This window comes from Carettochelys insculpta, chromosome 8 (assembly GCF_033958435.1).
Source record: "Carettochelys insculpta isolate YL-2023 chromosome 8, ASM3395843v1, whole genome shotgun sequence".
NCBI lineage: Eukaryota > Metazoa > Chordata > Testudines > Carettochelyidae > Carettochelys > Carettochelys insculpta.
Genome location: NC_134144.1, coordinates 65,054,257 through 65,070,609, shown reverse-complemented (window position 1 = coordinate 65,070,609; position 16,353 = coordinate 65,054,257). Strand labels below are relative to the sequence as shown.

The 16,353-nt window shown below is 44.7% G+C and overlaps 1 protein-coding gene across 5 annotated transcripts in view; it reads right to left on the bottom strand.

Annotated features, from left to right (window-relative positions):
* MYLK (myosin light chain kinase) overlaps nucleotides 1-16,353 on the bottom strand; it is a 309,641-nt gene that overhangs the window by 103,564 nt on the left and 189,724 nt on the right. For 4 of the 5 annotated variants that reach the window (XM_075000996.1, XM_075000995.1, XM_075000997.1 and 1 more), the window contains 3 exons: nucleotides 7,927-8,064; nucleotides 4,358-4,555; nucleotides 2,634-2,880 (listed from right to left, as the gene is read on the bottom strand). In XM_075000996.1, the coding sequence (XP_074857097.1) occupies nucleotides 2,634-2,880; nucleotides 4,358-4,555; nucleotides 7,927-8,064 (583 nt within the window). Of the gene's footprint in view, nucleotides 1-2,633; nucleotides 2,881-4,357; nucleotides 4,556-7,926; nucleotides 8,065-8,438; nucleotides 8,589-16,353 lie in introns of those variants that run through there. The other variant, XM_075000999.1, reaches the window with a different exon arrangement.

Genomic DNA, 16,353 nt, shown 5'->3' with positions numbered 1-16,353 from the left:
ACCCCTCAAACTGTTCACAGACCCCAAATTGCTCCCCCCAACCATTCATGGACCCCCATAAAAGCCAATTCTAGCTGCTATATACACTTCATTAAATGAAAAGGGAAACCACAACATATATTTTCAGACAGCAACTAATAACGTTATTGGAAGATATTTAATTTAAAAATAACAATTGACTGGAATGCTTTGCCTAGAGAGGTGGTGGATACTCCATCCCTAAAGGTTTTTAAGTCCTGGCTTGACAAGGTCCTGTCTGGGATGATTCATTTGGGGTTGATCCTGCTTAAAGCAAGGGGCTGGACTAGATGACCTCCTCAGGTGCCTTCCAGACCTACGATTCTATAATTTATGTAACACTTATATTCTATGATTGTTTTCATTTATCTTAGTTTTTCACAGACCCCCTGCAATATCCTCATGGACCCGTAGGGGTCTGTGGACTCCAGTTGGGAACCACTGCTTTACAGGTGTTCCTATACAAGTCACTGGGAGTTTTCCCATCAACTTCATAGGGTCCGGATGTGCTTTACAGCTTGAGCAATAGCCTACAAAAATAATGAGAAATGGCCAAGAACATTTCATGTGAAGAAACACAGACAAAATGTTAAGATTCCCTGATGTGCTATCTTACCACCCTGCTCTATCCCTTGATGCCAGGAGCCGGGATTTCTCAGCTCCACTACGTGACAGTGTACCCAACCTCCTGTGAGGCGGGGTTGTGATGGGTACTCCTAGGGAGCCAAGGAACCAGCAGCAAAAGGAAGCAGTTCAGAAAAGGAGGTGTGAGGGCTGGGAAAGTAAAGCACAGAACTCCTGGGCTGATGGTCCCTGAACTGGAACCCAGAACAGAGAGTGGGCCCAGGTTCCATGGCCAGCCACTGAAGGGACTGGCACCTGAGGCAATGACTGGGAAGAATGCCTAGAACTGCTGAAGAAAAGACTCTTATAGATCCCCCAGAAGGAGGGGATGCTGGGTGGCCCAGCCAGAGGGCGGAGTCACAAAGGAGACACCATGGTTCCTGAGCTGAGAGAGGAGCTACAGACCTGAGAGAGATGGTGTGACCATGTGCAGCCTCAAGACCTTATCCCTAGAGCGATCGGGAAGAGGCACCAAACTAGTGGTGAGTGGTGCACCCTCTCGCAGGGTACCATAAAATCCAGTAGTACTGACACAAACATCCAGCCCACCCAGAACCATGGAGTTAAAGAGAAGGAAAACAGACTCAACTGTCACTGTCCCCATAATGCCTAGATTACCCATAAAAACGTTTCCATATTCCAAAAACAACTGAATGCAGACTACTCCTGAACTATTCATGCTGGGGCAGATTCTCAGCTGTTGCCAACTAGCGATGCTCCATGGAAGAAAATGGTGCTGTACTAACTTATACCAGCTAAAATTTCTGAAGTGATTATTTGTGGAGAGTGATTGGTTACCTGAAGCACCTGGCTTTGTCTCTACTCTCTGAATAGAAACAAATGTTTACAAACCAGAGGAGCTGTAATCCAGGATTTCAAAATTCACCCAGCAATAATTGCTACATAGTTTTATTATGAGTTGAACAAACAAAATGAGCATGCTGATCCTTACGTGATCTGCAACAACTCTTGTAAAAGGAATAGGGGGAAAAAAAAACAAAACTAACTTCCATGTAGCATCTCTGTTATGCTTTCTTCAGTTTACTACTTCAAATCTGCATCAAAACCACCAGAAGTTTCCCATGGCACTGGCTTTGGTCCTGAATTTTCTGCTCTTACCTCTACCTTCCAGTCTATATCATGTTTATGGTATGGTAAATCTTCCATTTTAGGTAGCTCCTCAATACAGAGTTGGCCTGGGTAATCTGTACCCAGGTTACCCTAGCTGGAGTGGGGCAGGGTAAGTAGCCATGCTGCAAAGTCACAGTTGAGTTAGTGTCCACAATAGTGCCACATTCACCCATCTGGGTGATTCGGATTTCAAGGACTTTTATGCTACAGTAAGATGAGCCATTCCCAGGGAATTGTGGGAGAAGCTGTCTGCCTTTGTACACTGAAATCATAGACTCTCAGCAACTAAGTGATTAATCCTATGTCCTCACTGCAAGATGGATAGATTACCAGCCTTAATAAAAGCAGAGTATGGATTACTAACCCATGCCTTCAGTCAAGCCATGTCATCATGTAATCTGTCATCTTTTGATGACCTCTGCTGTAGCCCTGGCGCTGTGCTCCACCCAGACCTTTCCATAAGATATGGAAGCACCTGGTGGAAGACCGGGTACACGGAAAGTGATGACTGATAGTTGAAAATAACATGTGTGGCTTCCTAGGGCAGCACCACACAAGCCAAATGGGACAAGTGAATGCAAGGCTGTGAAGTGGGCAGCATGAAGTTCTATGCCTTCTTGGGTGGTGGGATAATTTAGCCCTTTTGGGTTGGGGAAGATCTTGTGAAAGGAACAGATGAATGTGAAGGGTCTTGTTTTGTTCAGGGGATGGAAGAGGGAGCATTGCCTGGTTCCAGTTTGGGGAACAGAAGGAGGAAGAGGTTGCAAATAATTACATCAAAGTGCTCCAGTGACCTCCAGAAATAACAAATCTGCTCATCAGCAAATGGCTACCACGTATTTCTCCTGGGGTGAACCTACCTGAGCTGAATTTCATACTGCCCGGCCTGACGGGGCTGCACATTCCTCATGACCAGCGTGAAGATGTCCTCGTTTTGTAGGATCTCACAGCCCGCTCTCGGCACTATTTCCTGCCCATCTTTAAACCAGTGAACTGTGGGGAACGGATCTCCAGCAATGGCACAGGAAATAAGGACATTCTGTCCTGGAGCCGCTGTCACTGATCGTGGTTTGCTAATGAACCAGGGTTGAATACCATCCTGAGGTTCTGCAGCACACAAATGGAGGAGCAATGCAGGATTCAGAAAATATAAGCACAAGAAATGGCCACTTCTAAGGGTGACCATCCAGCTGGTTACACTACATACAAAACAATCACAGGGTCACAAGGGAATTCTGAACACTTTGGGAATAATCTTCTAACCTGATAACAAAGTTGGGCTTTAGCCTTGCAAAAAAAAAAAACTTCTAGTAACATTAATACTTATCAGTGATAGGTCCCACTATTAGCCAGATCAAAGTATAAACCTGCTCTCAGAGGAAAGCTGAGGATTTCTCTTTAATGTAAGATGACATGTTGGGAAACAGGAGTGGTGTCAGTGGAATGGGATTTATGCAGCTGTTACAAGCTAGTAACAAACGTGCCATGAGACGAAACCATGGAGGCTGAATCCCACGTTGACGAGAGGGAAAGGCAGAAAATACCACCTCTTTATTGCAAACCCAGGTGTAACAGTCACCGTATCCAAAGATCAAACCTCACAGACACCAAATCATTTAGAAACGTTAATTTATCAGATAACTCCTGGGGTGTGGGATTTTGGGAGATGGAGGCAGAGAAATACAGGACAATGTTTGGAACTCCTCTCTGATTTTGGGTGTCCAAAATGAGACATCTTGAGCCCAATTTTGAGAAGTACTGAGCACCCATAATTCTAACTAAGGTGAAGGGGAGCTATAGATACGCTGTATGTCTGAAAGACAGGCCCCACATCATCACCTTGTGCCTCCAAAAATCAGTGAAAAAACTGAATTAAGATATCAGGAGCTCCAGTGAAAGAGCCATGATGAGAATGCTTGAAGACTTATGGCTCCTTCTCATACACTGAAGTGACTGGACTGTATTACAGCTGTATAGTTTTCTTTAAAAAGAGATGGCATTGAGCACACCTAAAGCCCCATGTACTTAGCTTACAGCAGAGGCCCTCTCTATGCCTCAAACCATACTAAGGATGGGATTTACATCACACAGAAGTTGCCTTCACAGACATCATTTATGGGGTTATTTTTAAATTGCAAATTCCAAGTATTGCTCACATGTTATTCTTATGGTGCAAATAATAAAAGAAGCCAGCATGCCTGGCCCCTGTGCAGGTTTTCCAAATGCCCAGTGCTTTAGTTAGAAAGAAACCCAGCATTAGATGATTTAAATCCATAGCTAAGAAAGCCTATATAATCAGAACCTATGGTTGTATTTAACAGAATTCTTGCACAGTCCTTAGCCATACTGTGCAGGGATGAGGTCTATAAATTGTATCGTGAAATCCCATGGTAAAAATGGAGAAATTACTTCTGTTCAACATCTCTCTTACCCCAGATGCACAGATATGAGCGCTCACAGTACCCACCACAACATACCTTACATTCACTATCTACTTTAAATAGCTCCTCATCAAGCACACTGGAATGCTGGTCTCTATGCTCTCCCTAAACTTGTAAGGTTCGGAGCACTTCAAGCCTCATACCTTGTACAGTCAAAGTGGCCTGTGTCTGAGTTTCTCCTAAGTCATTCCATGCTTCGCAGGTATATTTTCCTGTGTCCTCAGGAAACACCTCCTGGATGTACAGGCTGTACTCATTGCCTTTCTTTTCAAAGTGAAAATCTTCTGTCTCTTGGATTTCTTTTCCATTGTGCAGCCAGATAATTTCAGGAGGTGGGTTAGCTGAGAAACATCAAACAACCAAAATGCATCAACACGGCTGAAAAGAGGACCAATTTCATCAGGTTCCTACGATCTCAGAAAAGGCCACTTTCAGACATGGCATTAAGAGGAACAAATCACACTGATTGCCTACCACTTCCTATGCTTTTTTGTGCTAGGATCCAGATTACAATTAAGGAAACGCTGTGGAAGGCATTTCAAAAAATGCCATTTGACCTGTTGCATTTTTTCCCCTGCCACAGCTCCTTTTTTATGCATTAACAAGGATGGCATCATCCTGGAAACAGAATCCATTTGTAAAATGGAATCTGTACCAGCATCACGCAGATTCAAGCCAGAATCATCTATTAGGGTCACAATTGATGTGATTAAAGATTGTGATTTCGAGTAGGGAAGAACAGGCAGAAGAAATCATTTCCGTAACTGTGGTTCTTTGAGATATGATGTACATGTGTAGTCAGCTTTGGTGTGCGCGCACCCATCACAGCAAAGCCAGATGATTGTGCTAGCAGTACCTGTAGGAGGCAGTGTTTATGCCACTTGCCCAGAGCCCTCCCTTGGCTATATGGGGCAGTGCTGCCTTGGCCTCCCACCAGTGCCTTTGCATCCAGTTCCCAAACACAAGGCTCCAATCAGCGAGGGCAGAAACGTCATGGACTACACATCCGCATCACAGCTCAAATAACCATGGATACGGTAAGTAACTGATTCTTTTTCTTCTTCATCAAAGTAGCGTTAGGGGCTTATTCCACCAAGGCGACTCACAAGCAGCACCAACCCCAAGAGGCGGGACCGAGATTTTTATCTAAACAGGGACTGGGCTGCCCTGCCAATGTTTGCATCTGCCAAGTGGCAGCCCTGCAAATGTCCAGTATTGAAATGTCACTGAGGAATGCTATTGATGCAGCTTGTGCTCTTACAGAATGAACTCATACCTGCTAAGGAGGCATTGTCAAAGGTATCTCAAATGTAATGTTGTTACTGGATGTTATCCACCTGTAGCTTACTTGCGAAGAGACCACTTGCCCCTTCACGTGATCAGCATATGACACAGATGAGGCAAATCAAGAAAAGGGTTAGCCCTTCCCAGACAGAAGGTTCGACATCCTCTAACATTTAATGTATGGAGTTGCTGTTCTCCAGGGAACAATGTAGGTTATGGAAGAACACAAGTAAATACACTGCCTGGTTCAAATGAATCTGAGAAATCACATTACTGCTGTGGCCTGAAAAAATGTGTAAAGTAACTTTTGCTTTGGAGAGGAGGTTGTGATGGAAAGGAAGGAATAAAGGAGGCAGAATCGGGTGCACTAGAAAGCTGGAAAACAATACTGCCTCAGCTACACCAGGGCAATGAGGTTGAGTTTAGCCCAATTTGCTTTCAGATTGTTATCCCTTGTAATCTACCAATCGATCACTGGAATGCCCCATGCTACAAGGATGACCCACAGGACACTTGTCTTCAGGACTTCACTAATGACTCTGGAAAAAATTCCTGCTGAGATAGTCTGGAACATGATTCTGGACCTGAGGCAAGTGATCAGCTATTGAGAGATACTTTCATCAATGCAGAACCATCATAATCCAATTGCCTTTACCAGAGATCCTCCTTGCCTACTGACTTGATATATCACAGTGGCATTGCTGGTACATAAGTGAACCATTGAGCCTCATACAGTTCAGCAACGCATGACATGAAGTGTCAATGGCCTGAAGCTCCAACATCTCAATATGCAGCAAGGTTTCCTATTCTGTCCACAGACCCTGAACTTTCAGTGATCCATATGTGCTTCCCAGTCCACCAGGAAGCTGTTTTTGTAACCTGTTTATTAAGAGCCGGACAAAAGAAATGTTGCGACATACATTCTCCAGAAGTGTCCACCACTGCAGGGCATCCAGGAGAGCAGAGGTAGATGGACCAATGTGTCCGAGAGGTGAAAAGTCAAACTGTTCTGAATCACAGAAGCAGCCATGTTAGTTTGTATCTTCGAGAACAACAAGAAGTCCTGTGGCGCTTTATAGACTAACAGATATTTTGGAGCATAAGCTTTCGTGGGCAAAGACCCGCTTCATCTGATAAAGCGGGTCTTTGCCCACGAAAGCTTATGCTCCAAAATATCTGTTAGTCTACAAGGGTGCCACAGGACTTCTTGTTGTTCTCGAAACAGTTCTGAGACACATTTGTGGGGACAAAAACACAACCTTGCAAACTGGACCACCTGTGTGTAAGTGGATGTGTGGCCCCAGAGCCTCAGGCATATCTGAATTCTTGTGCAGGGCTGAGATGGCGCACTGAAACAAAGATGGTGAATTGCCTGAAAACCATCCAAATGAACTCAGTTTTCTCACTGGGAACCAAAGTCGACCCGTAGCACATTCTCTGGTTTCAATGTGCTGGATCCTCAGTGAAATACACATCTGCCTCTATTTGAAGAAGCAGCAGATGAACACCAAAAGAAACAGAGATGCTCACTCAATGCAGATGTCCTCAGTGAGAGCACAAAGGACAATGACAACTTTTGCTCCACAGGCTGTCTCCTAGTCACCTACTCTAATTACTCTAACAGACAGCATCATTTCCAGTAGAAGGTTTTCCATTATATGTTGGTTGCTCCATAATGAAGATCTTAGCCAAATGGTGGTAGGTTTGGCAGGGAGTTGTTTGTTTTTAATAGTTCAACGTGGGGTCAGTAGGCGAGATCCTTGCTCACACTGAGCAGGACTTTACCCCTCAACCATCCCATATGGCATAAACAGGACTCATCACTACTCAGTGAGAGTAAGGGGATCAATCTGGCGCTATGGTTTCATATTCAAAGAGCCTTGGATGTCAACAGAGATGTCTGTGATACTAGGTAATGTTGAGTATTTTTAGTGCATCTCTCTGGAGGTAAAAGACATAATAAAAGTATGAGCTTTAAAAGGACAGTTTAGATTCTCTGATCAAAATTAGTTGCACAGATTTGCGCTACCAAAGTTCATACTGAGACTGATGTCTCTTTACAGCACTAAGCATGCACTAGGTGACAGCAGTTCAATCTTGTCTGGTTCACAGCACAGGCTATTATGGGAACTTTAAGACTTAATTTCAGTTCAACCACAAGGAGTTGATCTTATTCTGCTTATAATTACAACAAAGAGATCCTTCTACAGATCCAAGCACACTAACAATAGACAGTGTTCATCATCTTCAGGTTCAGTCCAGACAACCCTAGTTTTGCTTTGTTAAAATTGGCTCCTTCAAGCATTACATTTAATTACAAAGTTTGTCTCACTAAAACATAAAAGGCAACCACTGCATATTTTCATTATTTGCTAGGTCTAGCATCCAAGGGGTTTCTTTTAAATCATGCTGGTACTTTGTTACTTACCTGATACTTCCACAGTCATTATTACTTGGCTTCCATCCATTACCTTGAGGTCAGACAGGCCTTTAAGGAAGACTGGTGCAAAGGTCTTGTTAGCAGGACCAGACTGTGTGCTTTCTACTTTCTTGCTACTTCTCTTTTCTGTGGAGTCAATGGAAACAGAAAGGTCTCTTGCTGGGAACTCTCGCTATGCATTTTAGCTGCTTTTTGACTCAGGGTGATTTCAGTTTGGCATTCTCAGTACAACTCTCAGACAGGTGTCAATATCACCAAAACATGCCACCACCATAGCTCTCTCCACATTGGCAGCCCCAAAGGAGATGCCAAAGCCTGAGCTACAGTATTGACTGAAATATCCTTTAAGCCCAAAATTCAGGAATATTGGTAGGACAGCATGGAAAAGTATGAACTTGTTTTCCTTAATATGCCTGAACTTTATGCAGAGATTTTATCTCCATAGCTGACAATCCAATTTCTTTCATGAGTGCTAAATTCATAGTGGAAAAATCACCCACCTCTTTCCTCTGTGGCACTCAGAAAAACTTGTGATGATTGGAAAGATTCCTTCTTGCCCCATGAGGAAATTGGTTAATGTCTTGAAGGATGAGCGCTGATTATCCTTACTTTAGGGTGTATAACTAAACTACAGCTTCCATAATTAAAAATTATTCAGTCCTTTAAAAAAATTAATTATTCTAGCTATAGCTGGAGTTTACTGCTATGGCCTATCTGGAGAGATTTAAATGCATGAAATTGTCTTATCTGGCTAGATCCTGACAGATGCATCATATATGGGTAGGTACTTTTGCTCCGAAGTTCAGAGCAAGGACATTTATGGAGCAGATGCAACGGTGGTGCCCAAATTCAGCAAGTCATCAGTCACCTGTCAGTCACTCAGGAACGCTTGTCGTCTGATTTATCTTGTGAGCTCACTGAAGGTAAAGATTGTGGTGTCTTGTGCAGTGCCAACACACACTTACAGCCCTCCGTAAACAGGAACAGCATGTTTTGTGTCTGTTCCCATCCAAGAGCTTTTGCCCGAATTCCACCTACAGTGTTTATTTTAAAGAAGGGCCTTTTCTAATGAGGTTTTGTCACAGACACTTATGGTACAAGATAGTTTTCCATAGGGATGCGTAGAAAGAGATTGAGGCTTGTTAAACAGAAAATGTGGGAACTCCAACCTACTGAATTTAACAGGGTTTGCTTTCGAAATGCCTGATTTACCATTATGCTTCATTTATCTAGCACCTATTTGCAGTGTGAACAGTGCATAGATAAGATGTCACTATTTTGGCTCAAGCCATCTCCAGTGACAAGCTACTAGAGTTTGTTGACTCCCCGCATATTTCATTATTTACTCATGGAGAATGTTAGAGATGGAAAGTGCTGGAAAAGGACTGCTGGGTTGTACAAACCAAGTAAGTTTCCCCTGCTGCATTTATAATGTCTAGCAAAGAACTGCATAAAAAGGAACAAAGATGGGTGGGGGAGACTTGGGGAGGACAACCATTAAAAGATGGGAAAGGAGACAAGAAGAACAGAGGGAAGAAAGAAATAGGACAGGAAATAGGACAGAGAGAAAGAGTGTAAAGGCCAAAAAGGACACTGAGACCTAATGGTTCTAGAATTCCCCTTATCCAACCATCTCATGCAAGAGAAGGAAGGAGGAGGCACAGAGAGGAGAGGAACCGGGCAGGTAAAATTAAAAAAAAAAGGAGTGGGACGAACACCAAGGGTAGAAATGGCAGTGTTACCAACAGTAGGCCTCTGAGATGGACCAGGACAATTACCAGAATGCTTGACTCCCTTGTTCTGTATAATCTAAACAAGTGAATTTCTTTTCTGTTTTCAAGCACTGTGCAATATACCCAGAAAAAGTTAAAACTGGTTCAGTCACTGCAGAAGGAATATGTCAAAAACAAAACTCAAAAAGCAGTGTGTCAGCACCATTAATGCCTCTGAACGAGTACTGCAAAAATGAATGTTTCATGCATAAGAATTAAACCAACTGTTTATACACAGTTGTATCTAAGTTACAGCATGTCCGCAGTGGCGGTCAAGAGCAAACCGCTACAAATAATTACATTTCTTAATGACAGCAAAAAGAACCATTCAAAGTTTAGGCCCCAGTTTCACAGATTGTTCCATGAAGATGAGTGGTGTTGACTTCACTGGGGATGCATGTGGCCGAAGGCTCTATTTATGCAGAGCAACTTACAGGACCAAGGTCTAAAGAGCAATCTGCCATCATGACTGGCCAATACTGAACAATAGTAACTGACACTTTGGGATGAAGTGCCTAGAACTAGTGCTAGACCTAAGCACTGTGTGAGTTTCAGGGGGAAAAAAAGCTCAGGTTGAATCTAAGCCGCGGTGGGCAATAATTTTTAATGAGAGGCCACTCCAAGATTCTGGTAAGTGGTCAATGGCCACACTTTTCTATGGAGGGGGATGCAGGGTCTAGGATGGAGGCTGGGTGCAGAATGGAGCTCGGGGCAGAAGATGGGTGCAGGAGAGGGTGTGGGGTCTGAGAGAGCGTTGCTTGAAGGAAGGGGCTGTAACATGGGGTCAGGGATTGAGGTGCAGAGTCCACAAGGGGGTCTGAGTGAGAAAATTCTGGTCTGGAAGAGGGACGTAGGAGTGGGTGCAAGGTTTGAGAGGGAGTTGTGACCTGGGGTGGGGGAAGGAGGAGGCAGATGGTCTGGATGGTGCAGGGTCTGGCAGGGCGTTGGGGTGTGGAGTCAGGAGCGGGCTCTAGCTGAGAGGCGCTTACCTTAGCAGCTCCTAGCCAGCAACACTCTCTGGCAGGCTTTCCTGCCTACCAGCAGCCTCATCCCATTGGCTGTTCCATGTGGCCCTCTATGCTGGGAGGGATGTCATGTGCTGTCCCCCGCCTCCATGCTGGCAGCAAAATCTCTCAGCTCTTATTGGCCGGAAACCAATCAATAGGAGCTGAGAAATTGTGCTGCACTGCCCAACCCAGCAAATCTCTCAACTCCCATTGGCTGATTTCAAGAGCTGACCCCAGAACTAGCCAATAGGAGCTGAGAGATTTTGCTGGGAGTGGGACAGCACCTGAAACTCTCTCCCATAGGTGCCTACTGCAGGCCAGATTAATTCAGCCCCCCGGGCCACTTCTTGCCCACCTCTGATTTAAGTATGGCCTGAAGCTTGTCCCAGTCCCCACACAGAAGTGAATTGCACCCTTACAGAAACCATTACATGACAGCTCAACAATTTTTATGTTTAGCTCAATAACAAAAGAGCTGGAGGAGAAAAGATAAAAGTATGCAAACACTAGGGAAGGAGAAATGTTACTAAGGTGGGACAAGGAGGATAATTAGAGGAAATGGGATCAAACTATGGACATGAAAAATTAGGTTCAGTATTACAAAGAGAAAAATTGCTAAAGCTAAGTAGAATCAATCCCTTCGGGAGCAGAAAGAAAGGTGACTGTGTATATCATAACCTCCCGGGAGACATTTCTATCCTTATAAACATGACATTATAGACACTTGGTTTGTTTAAAACTTCTTCTTAAGAATGAATTATTAAGCTCTTTAGATTTATTTTAAATGGCTCAACTATTAAATTTCTTATTATATTTTATGACCCTGTAGTAAAAAGGACACTGTTTTCTGACGCTCATCCTTGTTGGAGTACACACATGGCAGAGAAGGCAGCTCTGTAGCAACAGATGGGAGCATTTACGTTATCAGGCTCTGACAGTGCTCTAACAGCTCCTGATTGCACCTACTCTAAGTGAGAATCGAACAGGAAATTAAAACTGCAAGCGAAGAATCATAGCTACATAAGACAGGAAGGAACTTTGACAGGCCGTCTAATCCAATTCCTTTCGCTGAAGCAGGACTCAGTAGTGTCTAGACCAGCAGTGGGGAATTTTTTTTTTTTTTTTTTGTTCCACCCTATCTTAGGTCATTGACCCACAGGAAAAAAAACAATAGTGAGCTACAACACTGCGGCTACGTCTACACGTGAAACCTACATCGAAGTAGCCTATTTCGATGTGGCGACACTGAAATACGCTATTTCGATGAATAACGTCTACACATCCTCCTCGACGTTGTGCAGCACCACATTGAAATAGGCGCTGCGAGGGAACGTCTACACGCCAAAGTAGCACACATAGAAATAAGGGTGCCAGGCACAGCTGCAGACAGGGTCACAGGGCGGACTCAACAGCAAGCCGCTCCCTTAAAGGGCCCCTCCCAGACACACTTGCACTAAACAACACAAGATCCACAGAGCCGACAACTGGTTGCAGACCCTGTGCATGCAGCATGGATCCCCAGCTGCCGCAGCAGCAGCCAGAAGCCCTGGGCTAAGGGCTGCTGCACACGGTGACCATAGAGCCCCGCAGGGGCTGGAGAGAGCGCGTCTCTCAACCCCTCAGCTGATGGCCACCATGGCGGACCCCGCTATTTCGATGTTGCAGGACGCGGATTGTCTACACGTGCCCTACTTCGACGTTCAACTTCGAAGTAGGGCGCTATTCCCATCCCCTCATGGGGTTAGCGGCTTTGACGTCTCGCTGCCTAACGTCGATGTTAACATCGAAATAGTGCCCAACAGGTGTAGCCGTGACGGGCGCTATTTCGAAGTTAGTGCCGCTACTTTGAAGTAGCGTGCACATGTAGACACGGCTTGCATGTCCTGGAGGAAATGACAGCCAACAAGTGATGGCCTCTCAGTGGTGGGCAGGTGTGGTCTATTTCAGAGGTCACAGTGCTGATCATGGTGGTTTTCAACGTGGACAACCCCCCGCCAAAAGACACTCCTATGTGTCGCAGGGCAGAGCTGGTGGGTGGAGCAGGTGGCAGGGAGAGACTACAGCTGTAGGGACTCAGTGGGTTGGCAGGCTGTAATGGAGGCAGCACAGGGGGTGTGGTTCGTACTGCACCTTAGTAAGTGTGAGGCAGCCAGGTCCAACACTCCTAGCTGAAGCCTGTGGCACCTGCATCCCTGCCCAGCCCAGCCTAGAGTGGGGCAGTCCCTGGCCTGCTACCTGCAGCTGCTCAGCCCAGCCCAGCGCTATACAGCTTGGGCTGGGCTCGGTCACCTCACCTCATCCAGGCAGAGAGCTGGTCACACAGGCTCCAAGGGCCCTGTGGGTGTGAGAGCACAGGATCCTACTGCTGGCAGAGTGTGGGATCAGGGAGGAGCAACTCTGAGGGCTTGAAGCTGACCCAGGCTGTACCACTGGCTGCGGGCCACAGGAAATAAAGGAATGGGCTGGATCTGACTTGTGGGCTGCAGGTTCCCCACCCCTGGTCTAGACCAGACCTCACAAGTGTTTGCCAAACCTGTTCTTAAAAATCTCCAATGACAGATATTCTACAACCTCCCTGGGTAATTTGCTGCAGTGCTTACCTAGCCTTACATTTAGGATTTTTTTTCCCTAATGGCTAACCTAAATCTTACTTACTGCAATAAAAAAACATTACTTCTGGTCCTCACTTGATAAGAATAATTTGCCACCATCCTCCTTATAGCAACCTCAGGTACTGAAGACTGCAATCCTGCCTTCTACCTTACTATGCCTTTCCCCAAACTGAAACATCTTTTTTTCAATCCTGGATATGATAATTCGTATTACTGCTCAAATTATGACACCTATTTTTATTATTAGTATGACCATAGAGCTTAGAGACTCTAGCCATAACCAGGACCCAACTGTACTAGGTGCTATACAAACAAACACAGAATGAAACAACAGCCTCAGCCCCAAGGGCCTGTACTCTAATTAGAGTGCAATAAATGAATGGTTGAAGAAATTGACTACAAAAAACCGAGAATATATTTTCTTCAAACACACACAGCACTAACCAAACAGATTTTAAAAACCCCAACAATGTGTCTCAAGGAGAACAATCTGATTTTAAGCTATTTCTGATTTTTGCATTTTTTGTAAATAAACAAAACTTCAGTGAAACACCTGACTATCACCAATTTCTGCTAATGGAAACAAACACAGTGTGCTGAATGCACTGGTATGTTAAAGCTGAATATTATCATAATTGTCATTTATTTCTAAACTTGAAAATGGATTATATTAGAGATACTTTTAATTTTGGATTTAAATATAATCTGTTTAAAATGAAACCAAAAACACTTATTCTATATAGTGTTCTCGCTGCTTTAAAAAAGAAAAGAAAAGACACTGAATTTTAATTATGCTTAGGAAAATGGAATGGATATGCTGATGAAGCTGTGACTTGTAATGGACACCACACTCTGACGGTATGGGTGTTCTCTTGCATTATCAACAACTTTTGGTGTAAAGCTATAATTTCTCAGTTTGGGATCCAACGCTGAAATGTGTAGTGCTAGGGTAGAATGCTTTACACATGTGGCCTGCTTGTCCCGGCAGATTAAATTGCAGGACATGGGCCATAATCATCATCTCGCTCTCCCTTTCTAAATCCCATATTGGAGTACCAGGTTGGAGGTAATATCTTATATTGGACCAGCTCCTGTGGGTGAAAAAGCTTACAAAGATCTCTTCTTGAGGTCTTTGTGTAAACTCAAGAGCTTGTGTTTCTCAATAAGAAGATTTGGTCCAAAACAAGATACAGGTAGAACTTCTCTGTTCCAGCACACTCTCATCCACCAACATCTCTGGCCAGGCATGACTTTAGTTAGCTGGACGTCCACTTATTATGGGTGTGGTCAAGTTTCCCATGGTCCCATAAAGTTTGTTTCCAGCCACTAGTACTGGCTTTGTGTGTTCTGTGCTATTATTTAGGTCTAATTTACTCCTAAATTTCTTCTAAGAGCCCAGCAAGCAGTGGAAGCATTGGTAATACTGCTAGACAATACCGAACACCCAGGGTTCAGCAAATTCTCTGGTTTGGCACCAATCAGGTCCTCAGTGTGCCTGACTAGAGAGGTTCAACCTGTATTGCCTCACCCACTTTGTCTCTCTATATCCTGAGAACAATGTGGCTACAATAATGCTGGAAATAGTAATACATAAAAGTAACTTCAAGCTGTTGCAGACTGCATTCTAATACTTCATGACTTAGCACTTGTAAGCAAGGCTGCACAAATACCGTCCTAACTTACTTTGGAAGAAAATATTTTCTCAGATTCACACAGAGGCACATTATTTTACCTTGAGTAGGTCATGCTTGCAAAAATGTGTTATGATGTTTTTTATGAAAATGTAAAACATCAGCAGGTCCTGTGTAATTCAAGGTTACATAAAAAACTCTTATGTCCATTCATGATGACAGTACATAGGCAATACGTTCCCCCAGGTAGTGAAAATATTTAACAAATATTTTGAATGATTTTTTTTTCCAATTGGAAAAAAAGTGACAGGTTGCAATGGGTTCTTGGAGTAATTTCAGGATTTCACAACTCACAAAGGCACAGCCTACACTCATTCAAAACTACTGCCCATCACGAAATAGTCACAGGCACGGTACTGTGAAGTGAACTACAGACTTACCCACCTGTTTGGAATGGGGAGGGTGGAAATGTGCATGGGGCAACAGAAACATAATACTCGAGAACAAAGGGCAGACAGAACACCCTATACAGCCAAAGGCCAGGTTTTGGGGTTGTGATGTAGTCGGAGATACATGTATGTGTAAGTGTGCGGCTCACAGAGGCTGTGTCTACACTAGCCCCAAACTTCGAAATGGCCACGCAAATGGCCATTTTGAAGTTTACTAATGAAGCGCTGAAATGCATATTCAGCGCTTCATTAGCATGCGGGCTGCCACGGCACTTCAAAATTGATGCGCCTCGCTGTTGCGCAGCTCGTCCCGACGAATAAGGGGACTTCGAAGTAGGCGGGGTCCTTTCGAAAAGGAGCCCCGTGGCGGTGAGGCGCGTCAATTTCGAAGTGCTATGGCCGCCCACATGCTAATGAAGCGCTGAATATGCATTTCAGCATTTCATTAGCAAATTTCATTTGCGTGGCCATTTCAAAGTTTGGGGCTAGTGTAGACGTAGCCAGAGGGTGTGGGGCTGCTGCCGAGGGTAACCTAGTTGACCAGGTGACACCTCTGGACTGCAGACAAAGGAGGAGATGGAGCCTGAGGGGTTTGAATTGGAAGTGGAAGTGGGAGTTGGAAAACAGTCTGGTCTGGGGGAGAGAGAGAGAGAGAGACACACACACACACACACACACACACAGAGGAGGGGGCAAGGCCCCAGCTCCGGGGGCTCCTCAGGGCCTCCTCGCCCCAACATGGATTCGACTGGCTGTCTCTGCTGTACTGACTTCTCTGCACGACGCTGTGCCCTATTGGCTAATAAACCCGCTGTTCTCTGACTGAATGAGAGTCACTCCTGCCTGCAGATGGGGTGCACAGCTTGGGGGACCCCTGACCCCATCACAGGGGTGCCTTGGAAGTTCTCTCACAACCCCCTCTCCTGAAGTCCTTACTCCCATAT